The sequence below is a fragment of the Mus pahari genome, chromosome 5 (genome assembly GCF_900095145.1).
Source record: "Mus pahari chromosome 5, PAHARI_EIJ_v1.1, whole genome shotgun sequence".
Taxonomy (NCBI): Eukaryota; Metazoa; Chordata; class Mammalia; order Rodentia; family Muridae; genus Mus; species Mus pahari.
Genome location: NC_034594.1, coordinates 123800496 through 123814325, shown reverse-complemented (window position 1 = coordinate 123814325; position 13830 = coordinate 123800496). Strand labels below are relative to the sequence as shown.

Here is a 13830-nt window from a genome sequence, read left to right as displayed (position 1 = left end):
AGTAGTAGTATTTAAGTATTTTAAGTTTTTGAGAATGTAATGCATGCATCTTATAGTCATATCAATGCATCCCTTCCTTTCCTACCTCCAACTCTTCCCATGTCCTCCTACTCCCTTATGACCTCTCCTGTAATGATTGATCAGCACACACATATACTGAGCCTGTATAATGTGTCTTGTATGTATCTAGTATTGCCATTTTCCTAAACTGCCTTGCTTTTTGAGAAAGGGTCTCTCACCTGGCCTGATACTTGCTGATTAGGCTAAGCCAGCCAGCCAGCTAGCCAGCCAGCCTACCTGGAGATCAAACCAGTAGGATGATAAGTAGCCGCTAGCATTCCCATCTTTATGACTCTCTTTAATGGGTGGTTGGGAAGTACAAGAAACAAGGGAACACAAAGGTTCTATAAGTTCCAAATGTAGAAAGAAAATGTTTAGTTTCATCTATATGGAAAAAAAAGTACATAATTCATTGTAATTAAAGTTGCTCATAAAGGTCTTCAGTCTTCAGGTTGTTAAATAGGATGCTCAAATTTTTATGTGTGTGTGCACATGTGTATGTGGTGCACATGTGTAGAAGTGTGTGTGTGTGTGTGTATGTGTGTGTACACATACATGTACCTGTTGTACATATGTAGAAGCAAAAAGTTGGTGTCAGGTGTCATTCTCAATTGCTAGTGACCTTATTTGTTGAGGTAAGAGTCTTGTGCTGACCGTCTAGGCTGGTCTGGATAGCCAGTTTGCTCTGTGGATTTCCTGTGTCTCTCTTCCTGCTCTGGGGTGTCCATAGGCTGCCACACCCATCCAGCTTTCTACACGGGGTCTGCAGAGCCAAACTTGTATTCCTCATCTTGTGTGGCAAGTTCTTTACCCTCTGAGATATCTCCTCATTCTTCAACGTTTTAAAATGATTCATATCACTTTAAACAATAATCCTCTACAGAAGATTTTGTTGAAAAGGAGGAAGTGTCAGGATTGAGCCTCAACTTTGCCTGCAATTTTCTTGCAAGGCTTTTCTTTTTGTGAATTGGAGCTACCCTTGACTCAGAATCTTCTCCTGGGTGCTTTCATAAAGTGTCTGGGTGTCAGTGGAGTATGTCATCAACACCATGGCTTCACTCAAAACTTGGAAGACAGAAGACTTTGAATAGAAGGCTTTGGTTCTCCACAGGTTCATCAGAACAAGATCTGGCCTTTTGCAGAAGTGCTTTAACATCTTCATGTACACATTGTTCTTTTTTTTTTTTTTTTTTTTTTTGGTCATGTGGTTTGTCCAGCTTTCAATTTCTTTAGATGTTAATTTATCCACATATTCATTTCACATTTACTTAGGGATCCAGACTGAAATAACATCCCAGAATCTAACCTAATTCCAGGTGCATACTAGGTAGTTGGGTTTCTTTGACATATAATAGAGGAAACTGAATGATTTCTAAAATGCCAGTGGGTCATTGAATTCTCCCAATTTGCTTCTTTACATATTTTCTTTTATTTGAGTGAGCCAGCAAAAATATTTTGTTCCCTAAATGCTTTCCATAAACTAATTTCTTCTGTCCATGGTTCATCAAACAGCAACACCCACTATGAACACATTTGCACATATAAACATGTTCCTTGAGAATAACTAATTGCAAAGATAATATCAGAAAGTAACCCATTTCTAATTGGCTCCTTATCCTGGAGAGGATGAGAACACAGAAACACTGCTTGTCTTCTAGATGCCTTTAGTGTATGAAGCTTTGCATACGTCTATCTCCATCATCATGGTGTTCCTTGACAGCTGGCTCCAGCAACTCTGCGAGTTTCTGCTTGCATTTAAGAGTTGGAGAATTGTGTGTGTCCTGTTGTAGTTTTCCCTTCCATGAACTGTCTTCCATCCTCCTTCCACAGTAAAATGGTAGTACTTGGACAAAATCAAGTCAAACAGTAAAGAATGCGGCAGTCCTTTGTCAGTGTACTCCAGAAAAACTGAAAACTAGGGTCCCTGAAAGAAATTACATCCTTTATCAAATAGGAGCAAAGTATAGTGGCATATATATGTGAAAATGTCATAATGAAACCTATTAGTATAGATGCTGATGAATAATATTTATCTAGAGTATAATAAAAAGCAACAAAAGAAAAGAAAAGGTATCTAAGGAAAATATAAGTCTGTAGATGTACAGTCTGAACATGATAGCAAAGTGTCAGCTGTCAGAAGACACAACTTGGGTGCACATCTTTTGATGATGGAACATCGTCAAAGCGACAGGAAGCAAGTGGGAGCCATCTGAGTTCATGTCGCTGAGAAAGGCTCCATGCAGATTGCCAAATGAGATGGAGAACATGGTGCTATCTCCTTCCCACAAATCACGAGAGAGAGGTAAGCGCAAGCAAGAGCTTAAAACATTCCATCTGCTGCGATATCCATTTGTCTGGATAACAGCTCTTCTCTCTGAGCAGAGAATAATGATGAAGTGGGTTTGTAATGATGAACCTGGAGGAAGTGGTTGTCTAGATGCTTGTGCCTGGAATCTGGACAAAAGCTGTGTCTCCTCTTGGCGCTGAGGACAGCAATGTCCCCATTAAAAGCCTGAAGCTCCAAACTTGAATCTGTCTTCTACTATGCATATATTAATACTCGTGATGATAATTAGAGATGTGAATATATAAGAACTTCCTTGAAATGTATTAATTAAAGACTTTGAATAGACCTCAGAGGCTGAGAGGACAATCTAGTGAAATATGAAGAACTATGTAAAATAGGTTTTGAAAGAAATTGCTTAAAGATGCACATATTGAAACAATTGAATATTATTTGGACTTGGTCTCTCCAATTACTGTAGATACAAATTTGACTTCATAAAGAGTTCAGTCATAGAAGCTAATGTACTTGGAATAAGGGAGAAATGATACCCTTTCTTCTCTTACTGTGTGAGTGCTACAAAATACTATGTCCAACTCACAATAGCCAAGTGAGAGGAAAATTAAGAAAATATATAGAAAAGTAATCATATAGCTTCATTCCATTATTAACTCATATAACAAACTCAGCAGTCACATTTAATTAAGGTTTGTTAAGCCAATCTTTGCAGATGGGCACTGTACTCTAAAACTAGGCACTTATTATGGTTGTCACACGAAATGTTCAATCTACAATATTCGGTATTGCAATTACTCAATGCTTTCATTTCTCATAAAAATATCTTAGATGATTCTATTATTCTCCATCATGGTAAAAAAAAATTAACAAGAGTTGAAATAAGTGCAGGAAGGAGGCATGGTGTCTTGGACTAGATCACCAAACCATGACCATGAGACAAGGGACATTCCCATGAAATTTTCCAGGGATGGAGTCTGCCTGTTATAAACAGCAGGGGCCCTCAGTAGGTGGTCTTTTTTTGATCATCAAAAGTTTCATAATTCTGGAAGTTTTTGTTCTCTAGACCAAACTATGAAGTTATATCTAAACCCCAAATATTTGCCAAGTGAGACAGATGTTTCTACAGACAAGTAGTTATTTGAAGTCTAATAACACAAGCATTCATTTCATCTGCACATAATTATTTCCTATGGAAAAAAAATCAGCCAAGGTGATAAACCCAGGAGAAATAGAATGTTATAGTTATAATGTTATAGGATGGGCTTCAAATGCGGGTCTTACATGGTCTCCTAATGTCTATAAGACACTAAGCTTAGATGTGAATCATCTTAAAGCTAAGAGTCCTCAACTGTAAGGCAGGAGAGATAATGGTAATTCTGTGCAGTCATGAGGGTCGTTTGAGGTCTCAATGAAGGACGACACATGAAAGTCTTAGCTCGGTGCCTGTCTTCCAGTCAGCATCTGTAAATAGTAGCAGGAGGACCGTTTTTGGCAAAACACATGTTTGGCTCCTGGCCCTTCTCCCTGTACTCCTTTAACAACCATGCTAAAGGGCTGCTGCCTCTCCCACTGGCTGGGAACCCTTTTGTGTCTGTATTAGTTGTCTCATAAAAACATTAGGAGGACTCTTTATTTTTATTTTATATTTTAAAAGTATTCACTTGGCTAACATCTGCTAACACCCACTCAAACAAGGTTTCTCTATCATTTCTGTGTTTTGTTTAATAGCTTGCCTGTGGCCTCGTGGAGACTTGGGAATGTTCTAGGGAACTGTTCTGTTTCTTTCTCCATGGCCAAGTTGAGGTCAGGATTCTGCTGAACTGTTTTCAGGGTGGATTAATTTATTTCTACTGTTTTCAAATACCACCGAATAGGGGGCATTAAGTCACAAAAGTCACTTTTACATCAGTTTTAACAAATTCAGACTTAATCAGGATTTGACATCAGTCAGTTTATGCCCCAAGTGGCTGAAAGACTAGACAGAGTCCAGCTCGTGGTGTTTCAAGAAGGCACTGTGGTTTTGGCCTGGTGGGTACGTTTTGGGGAGAAGAAATGAGTGAATAGAACAGCGAAGTGAGTAGCACTCACCCTCACAAAACTGTGACCTCCTAAATCAAGACTCTAGCATGTAACTGCTATAGAGGAAATACCTATTTATAGCGCATGTCCTTGGATCTCCAGTATTGGGTAGAGACATTGGATTTCCTTGTAGATATTGCATGACTTTATGATGTTATTCTCTTTAACTTGAGATAAAGGATCCTCACAAGCTTATGGAGACAGGCTGGCACTTTCTCAGGCATTTAATCAGACAAGATCAAGTGTGTTCAGGATGGTATGGCCCTAGAAAAAAGGCAAATAAGCTACTCAAAAATTTGGGGTATTTCTGATCCATTTTCTTCTTGTCAGTGTGGAATGCTACTCACAACCAAAGAGCATACCTGAATATGAGCCTTTGGCCTTCAGCTTTCTGAGTGGCGTATGCATGTACGCGTGTGTGTGTATGTGTGTGTGTGTGTGTGTGTGTGTGTGTGTGTGTGTGTGTGGCATATGCATGTATGTACATATATGTACAAGTGGAGTCACCTGTATGCATATAAGGTAGCCAGCAGACAACTTCAGATATCTCCCTCATTTGTTTGTTACCTTAATTTTGTGTGTTATTCAAAGGAAGATTTTTTTTTGGTTTGGTTTTTTGAGACAGGGTTTCTCTGTATAGCCCTGGTTGTCCTGGAATTCACTTTGTAGACCAGGCTGGCCTCGAACTCAGAAATCTGCCTGCCTCTGCCTCCCAAGTGCTGGGATTAAAGGTTTGTGCCACCACGCCCGGCTTCAAAGGAAGATTTTGATGTCGACGTTTTTAATGTTAATTTTTCTCAATGCATGTTGGGACTCTATTTTTACAAGTATATATTTATAATTAGCATGTTATTTCTGAAGCAAACCTAGAATTTATTGTGAGAATATTTTTAATATAACCATAACCCTGGGTAAAAGAAAGAGACAGCTCGGGGAAATGGCTGTTTTTTTTTTTTTTTTTTTTTTACATAAATGCTGTGACTTTCCTGGGAGTAGCCAATGGTATTTATTCTTAAGATATATATTTTTAATTTTTTTGTAGTGTGTCAACTGAGGGTTATAATTCACATCTATCTGAATAATATTCCCAAGCACAATAATATTTTCAACTAACAGTGGTTCAAGGTTAGTTGTATATGATTTTTGTTTCCAGGCAGTTCTTTTTCTTCCCCTTTTTTTCCATCAACTGCCAGGCAACCTAATTTGCTATTATTTTTCCATGGTATTTTCTTTCATATGAATAAGAAAAGAAAACCCTCTGAATGTATAGTTTTTACTGTGTTTGTCCCTATCTGTCTCGTTACGTTTACCCGTATCCCTTAATGTATTCCTGCATATTAATTTCTGCACTGAAATTTTTGTTTTAGCATTTCTTTTGGGACCTGGGCTAGCACTGAACTTTTTTGAGACTTTGTTCTTTTGTTTATCTAGGGAAACCCTAAATGCTGAAGGACAGAATTGTTAGCTAGTGAGTTCTTTGCTGGTAGTCACTTTCTCTTACTCCCATAATTTGGTAGCCCACTGCCTTTAAGTCCCTAAGTATTTTGATGAGGAATCTGCTGCTGAATTTACCTTGTACATGATAAGTCATTTTTCCCATGCTGGTTTTAAGATTTTTTTTTCTTTCACATTTGGTTTGAAACAGTTTGGTTGTATTATATGCTTCTTTGATGTTTTTTTCAAGTAGGAGTTCGTTAAGCTTATCAAATATGAAAACTAGTGTTATTTATTGGATATGAAAACAATTGTTTTTCTTCAGACTTGGGAAAGATTTAACCAGTCTTTCTCTAAGTTATTCTTCTGAACTCTTTCTCTCTCCTGTTCTCAAGAACTCCTGTCCTGTTTGATGATTCCCTATACACCTACAGAGATCGGTTCATTTTTCATATTTCTTCTTCCAAACCTGGGTGATCTTGCTATCTTCACATCCACTGACTATTTCTTCTTCCAACATGCTTCTCAAAGATGCTGTTGAGCCCTTCCTGAATTCTGGGATTCCAGAGTTCCTACTTGGCTTTTTAAATCAACCCTGCCCCTTCTTTTACCTTCTGTCTTTCATAAAGTTCAATTTTTTTCCTTTGATCTATCTCTCCAAGCAAGGTTTCCATGATTCTGAATAGAAAAATGTGTAAACTGTGGTCTTCTAAATCCAATACCTGGACTCCCTGGAGAAGACTCTGCTCTGCTTCTTGCTCTGTGAACGCCCATGCTCTATTTTTCTTGTACACCGTAGTTTTTGTAGAAAAGCTGTTTAGAATAATGCAGTGTGACAGTTCTGAAAATCTTATCCCCGTGCCTCTGTCACTGCCCAGACTTTTCTGGTTACTTCTTGGGTATGCAGTGAGTGTGTGGTTCCTGACACTCACCCAAATGTCCAAACTCTGGTTCTTGACAACTGTTACTATGGGAATTCACATATTAAAGGGGAATTAAATTGGAAGACAAAAATTAGAGTTATTAATCAGCTGTATTTAAAGTGGGGAATGTATCCCCGATTACTTGGAAGGGGCTAATGTAATCATGAAGATCATTAAAAGTAGGAGAATTGTGTATAATCTCGGACAGATATGACTAGGTTCAATGGGATGAAGATGGCTGCAAATCACAGAATTCAGATGGCCTCTAGAATTTGGAATAGCTAAAGAAACAGTTAGCTTCTCCTCTCATACTTCCCCAGAGAGGAATTCAGCTGTCTTGGCACCTCTGTTTGCACCCAAGGAGGCTATGGTGAACTTTTGACTTGCAATTCTGCCTTGCTCTAAGCTAGCAAGCTTATCCTGATTTACTGCAGAAGCAACAGAAAGTAATTTAGTGACCTCTGTGAACAAATCAAATAAAATCTGTTTATACAAAATTAAAATACCCTTGAGAGAAATTTTCACTAAGCATATTCTAAGTCTAGTTAAATAAGAGCAAATCCTGCAAAAGATTCCTGGGACAAATGATAGCAGCTGTCTTGGAATGATAGAGTTTAATTTTTATATCATTTTATTTAATGTGTTTGGGTGTTTTGTCTCCATATGTATCTGTGTACCACATGCATGCCTGGAGTCTGCAGAGGAAGAAAAAGTGTGTAAGATTCTCTGGAACTGGAGTTGTAGCTGGTTGTGAGCCCCCATTGTGGATGCCTAGAATGGAACCCAGGGTCCTTTGGAAGAGCAGTCAGTATTCTTAACTACCTGGAGTCATCTCTCCAAGCTCCCAAGTAAAGTCTTTTTATTAACTCCAAATCTATGCAGTCCACTTTGATATTTACCCTAATGATTTACTGAGACTGTGGACTATTTGTTTTTTAGATTTTTTTTAAATTGAATTATTTCATTTATTTGTTTTCCAACTGTTGCCCCCCCCTTCACAGTCCCTCTTCCCAGAGTTCTTCACCCCACCCACTCCCCTTTGCCTCTGAGAGGATGCTCCCCAACTCCCTCACCCCTATGTCACAACCTCCCCCACCATCCCTATTTCCTGTGGCATCAAGTCTCTACAGGATTAAGCACATCCTTGCCCACTGAGACCAGACAAGGCAGCCCTCTCCTGTGTGTGTACCAGGGGCCATGGACCAGCCCATGTATGTTCTTAGGTGGTGGCTTAGTCTCTGGGAGCTCCCAGGGGTCCAGGTTAGTTGACACTGTTGGTCTTCCTATGGGGTTGCCACCCCCTTCAGCTCTTTCAGTCCTTGCCCTAACTTTCCCATAGGGGTCCCTGACCTCAGTCCAATGCTTGGCTGTAAGCATCTGCATATGTCTCAGTCAGCTGCTGGCAGAGCCTCTCAGAGGACAGCCGTGCTCGGCTCCTGTCTGCAAGCACAACATAGCATCAGTAATAGTGTCAGGGTTTGACGCCTGCTCATGGATGGACCCCAAGTTTGTCCAGTCACTGGATAGTCTTTCCTTCATTCTCTGCTCCACTTTTAGACTTTGTTTTTAATTCTTTAGACTTACTTTTTCTCATTTTATGTGTGTGAGTGCTTTGCCTGCATATATGTGTGTGTACAACACTTGCATGCCAATACCCTTGGAACTTAAAAAAAATAGCATTGGAATCCTCTGGACCTGAAGTTATAAATCGCAGTGTAAATGATGGGAGTCAAACTCTGATCCTCTGTGAGAGCAAGTGTTCTTAACTGTTGAGCCATCTCTCAAGCCGAGACTAAATGTTTTTAAGTTTGGATGCACTGGGTTGAGTGGTGGGAATCAGGCGAGTTAAAATGTCACAAGTTCACCATCTTTAATGAGGTTGGCCTTGTTTGTTTTTCTTGATTAAACACTTGACTTTTGAGTGGTTACACATCTTTGGTTAATTTTCTAAATTCTGAAATAGCTAAAAAAAAATTTTTTTGGTAACGTTTCCTGTGTTATTATTTCTCTAATTGAGAAATGGATTTTCCAAGACCTTCCTCTGTCGTTCTTGATGAGGGTCAATCTTCTTTTATTTAAGATCTCTATTGATGTGAGAAGTACCCAGGCCATTCCACAGCCCTCGTGCTTCTGATTCCCACCACAGGGTTTTATTGTAGCAGCTGGGACTGTCAGAGCCTTCAGCAAGCACTTCAGTCCAGAATGCTCTAAGCAAGTGTTTTAGTGAGCACAGGAAGGAATGTGCCATGCAGTGACTGTTATTCTTTTGACAGTTGGGAAACCAGGTAACCATGGAAGCTGGACTCAGAGCTTTGTTCAGTCTTAAACACTGGACTGGTAATCAGGCCTCAGTGTACAAAACAGAAACAATGGCACACTTAAACAGGAAAGGTGACTACATTAAACTACAGGGCTACAGATGGAATTGTGGGAGTGAAGAAAATGGGGTTTCTAGGGTGAGTTTAAATCTCCAGAGAAACTCACAAAGGGACTTCCCTCTGAAGCAGACTTTACTATAAACTTATCATACATTAAATTTAAATCTTTTGGGCTCTCTATTTTTGTTGTTTTTCTTTGGTGGCAGTCTCGGCTTTTTGCTTTATTATGATAAATTAATTACATAATTTATTATGATAAATTTATTCCTAGCCTCTTAGATAATTGGATTGGCCACTTCCAATTGAGTTGAAAGCTTAGAACATTTATTTCCTTTATAATGTATGCTTTGAAATACATTAATTAGGGCTCAAGGGTTTGCTTGTATGGTGCCCTGCTATGGTGACAGCAACAGCTTCCAATATCAGTCTTTCTGATTTTTTTTTTAATTTTCTGGGCATATACTTTTGTCTGAATTTTATCTTCAATGGGGCTTTATTTCCTATACACAGTTTAATATTTTTGGTATTAATTCCTCCTCCTCTTGTTGTAACTCCACTAAATGTACTCTACTGACCACTATTGTGTGCTTAAGGTACTAGTGACGTTTGTAAAGAGTGTATATTCTTTGGTAGCTCCAACTACGTACACAATTATATAAACCTGCACAGGTAATTTGATTTTTTATAATCCTTTATAACTTTAATTTTTTTTCACAATAAAGTTGGTCTCTAAGTGTTTTTAAAGAATTGTGCATTTGCTCAACCCGTAAGGCATTGTAATTATGAAGGATTATTCATGAGATTTTATAACATTTTAATGAATTAGAAGCAAGTTGCTTTGTCATGTTTAATAATTTTTGTTTTATATACTAATATGTATATACAATTGTCCAAATGTTGTTTGGGCATAACTCTAACCAGCTTTTCATGTTAATGCTTTCTGAAAACTGTCTTGGGGGGGTGTGTCTGTGCGTGTGTGTGTGTGTGTGTGTGTGTGTGTGTGTGTGTGTGTTGCATTCACCTGGAATAAATAGAAAAGCAAAAGAGATGATTTTAAAATTTTTTTAAATAAAAAAAATTTAAAAATTAAAAAAAAAATCACTAAAATCAAGTGATGGTGACACACACCTCTAATCCCAGCCCTTGGGAGGCAGAGACAGGCAGATCTCTGAGTTTGAGGCCACCCTGATCTACAGAGAGAGTTCCACGACAGCCAAGGACACACAGAGAAAAAACAAAACAAACACATTTTTAACTAATTAAAAAACCTAAATAATTCAAATTGCAATCTTGATTTACTTATTAGGCTTTACCTCCAATATTGTATTTTAAGCTGTAAAATGCATTATTTCTGCAAATTCTGAATGCTAATTTACATCTGGTTTCATCTCTGAGTAATAAGAGCTCCTTATTCCGATTTTTAGAGAATGTATTGAGGCAGTCCAGTATTTTCAGGCACAGTCTTTCACTGAAAGAGTTCAAATGGGGAAATTGCCTAATGTCAAAAGAAAACTCATTCTTAGTTCAGTCAGTAAACTGAACTTAAAAATTATACTTTCAACTTTGTTTCTTTTTCTTTTATTTGGGGGCTATGATGATATCCTCCATCCCTTCCCTGGAGACTCTGTCATGCCCACCTTCTTGTAACCATTCATACTCATACCCTATTTTTGCATTAATTGTTGCTACCTGCATGTGTGCTATATTTATATACATAAATATTTCTAAGTAGAAATGTCTCGGTCTGTGTGCTATTACTTGTATATACATTTTTCAGGGCCGACCACTGGGTACAGGATAACCCCCAATGCCCTCTGCCCTGGAGATGACGATTTCTTCTGCTCTCAGTATCTCCTAGCTGCTGGTGGCTCTTTGTGTAGGGCTGAGGCCTCGAGGGTGTTCCCTCGTTCACACAGGCATGTCGATTTGATGTCCTTGCTCAGCTCATGTTTAAGCAAACATCTTGGTGACGTTTGTGAATGTGGCTTCTGATGTTCATAGGAGACACGGCCTCACAGCAAATTCTGATCTGCTCAACATTCTTTCACTACACTAGCAATCTATAGCCCAAAGTATTTTCCTGTCTGATCACAGGCAAGTAGGTGACCCAGAAAATTCTATACATTTTTATCTGTTTTTCCGTTTTCTTTAATAGTATACTCTACTTTTGTTCCATATGGCAGCAACTATTTAAGAAAGAGGGAAACATATCATTTCCACCTTGAAGACAATTTCACTTTAAATATCGTATTTGTGTGACCTCATCATATGCTTGGGTCTTGCAGAACCCCCCAGCCTGGATGACGCCGGGAAGATGCGGAATGAGACCGTGGTGGTGAATAACCCCATTCAGCTGGAGTGTAAAGCCACAGGCAAGCCTCTTCCTGGTATGTTTACACTGCCTCTGCAACATATGAACAAGTAATGTGTCTGAGAGTGGCACAACTGGTATGGTATAATATACTAGTTTGTAACAAGTAAAACTGATAGGGTACATTTCAAGTGATAGTATCACTAGGGAGACCATAGTTTTGAATTTTTAACAGCCTTTAATTGCATGAAAGAATTGTTGTACTTAATGTACAAATATGCAAATGTCTTATCATCCTGTCTTGTGATCACAAAACTTACCATTGTAATGTATGTCTGTGTAATTTGAAAAATATTTGTATGTTTTCAGAGAATATTAGTGGTATTGGACGAACCAAGCTGCTCCTAATTCCCAGTCTTTCTAGCGTCCCTGTCATTTTGTTCTGCGTTACTCTGTCACTCGTAGGCTATCCTTGTGAACTGATAATAATAGGTAAAAATCATGGAATCCAATATTATACATGGCAGATGGTTTTAACTTGGTACATCAACAATGTTGTAGAAAATGAACAATAAAGTAAATGGGGTAGGCTAAGAAATTTCCTTCCAAGTACTATCGATGTTTTGAAAGAATACAAACAATACCTTTCATTGCTTCGACTTCAGAACTCATTGGTTGGACTCAATAGTTTTCTTAGAATTACCATCTCTTAAAAATCAACCCTCAAGAGATATCTAGGACAATTTAACTCAAACAAAAGCATTATTTAGTTGTATACGTCTTAATGTATTTACTCCAGATTCAACTTAGTTTGGTTGAATTTTGAAAGGAAACTCTTTGCTTCTCACCTTCTTCCTTCAGTTATCACGTGGTACAAAGACAGCCATCCACTCTCAGGCTCCACAAGTGCAGCCTTCTTAAAGAGAGGGCAGATCCTTGAGATTGGGAGTGCTCAGCTCTCAGATGCTGGCATCTACAAATGTGTAGCCATCAACTCCGCTGGAACTGCAGGATTGTTTTACAGCTTACAAGTTCATGGTAAGGTTCATACTGGGTAATGGTCACATGGATAATGACTGTACATCCTTATCCAATTATAATATGAGTAATGAACAGATCTATGCTATTGACATTTTTACTTAAAGAGCCAGTGCTCTGAAACCGGTAAACTTTCCTACTCCTGGCATCTAACTAAAATGCCCAGTTCTCACATACTGTTGATTACTTTAGATCACTTGCTGAAATAACTAGTGATGGCTTTGTCAGCTAATAACAATACTACCTTTGTTAATGCAACTCTAACACTCGTGGATATTAAAGAAATGATTGTAAGAGACAATTAGAATGTGACAGCATATGAAATAGAGAAAGGTATATGTGTACCCACAAGCTCTCTCCCCACCTCTCCCTCTCTCTCTTCCCCCTTCTCTCTCTGGAGAAGAAGTAATTCACTCAGGGTCATTGGGATAGCTCAACAGATATAGACACTCTGTGAACTCGGGTGAAAAGCCTGATGTGGCAGCAGCCACTTGTTATCCCAGTACTTCTATGCCAAGATGGATGCTGGCAATAGGGTTTCTCTGAAGCTCAAGGGCCAGCGAGCATGGAGTCCACAGCCTGGCAGAAACAAGAGGGACCCTGACCCAACAAGGTAGAAGAAGAGAACAGACTTCCCCAAATTGTCCTTTCACCTTCGCAGGTACATGCACACACACATACACACAATAATAATAATCTAAAATTTAAATGTATGATGACACTAAAAACTGACCTCTTAAAATAACTAGCAACACTTACTTATCCTCCTCTGCAAAGCTGAGAAACTGATACTTGCTCTCCATAACTCACAGGATTACTGTGGCTAGATGTCAGATTAGACGTGAAACACTTAGCCAAAGTAACAAGGAAAAATTACTTTGTAAAAATTATTATGGAAATTGCATATGGTTTTTTATTGTCCTGTGGTGACAACAGACATTACTATTTGTTCCCCTTTTTTTTTTCAGTGCCTCCTTCGATCTCAGGTAGCAGTTCCATGGTGGAGGTGGTGGTGAATAATCTAGCAAGGTTAGAATGTGAAGCCAGAGGCATCCCTGCTCCTAGTCTGACCTGGCTGAAAGATGGGAGCCCAGTCTCTAGCTTCTCTAATGGAATACAGGTATCTTCTTCTCTTATGACCAATGTGTTCACCTCAGGATACTCAAAATTCATGGAGCTGTTGAAAAGACTTGAGAGGAAGAGTTAACCAATGTTATTTTTAAAGAAGTATGTACATGCCGGTCATGGTGGCGCACGCCTTTAATCCCAGCACTCGGGACGCAGAGGCAGGCGGATTTCTGAGTT

General features: G+C 38.8%; 1 protein-coding gene across 1 annotated transcript in view; it reads left to right on the top strand.

Annotated features, from left to right (window-relative positions):
* The window catches only part of Hmcn1 (hemicentin 1), a 418463-nt gene that overhangs the window by 267588 nt on the left and 137045 nt on the right, over positions 1-13830 (top strand). The window contains exons 37-39 of the mRNA XM_021197369.1: positions 11462-11563; positions 12349-12525; positions 13494-13645. Coding sequence (XP_021053028.1) covers positions 11462-11563; positions 12349-12525; positions 13494-13645 — 431 coding nt within the window. The remainder of the gene's footprint in view (positions 1-11461; positions 11564-12348; positions 12526-13493; positions 13646-13830) is intronic.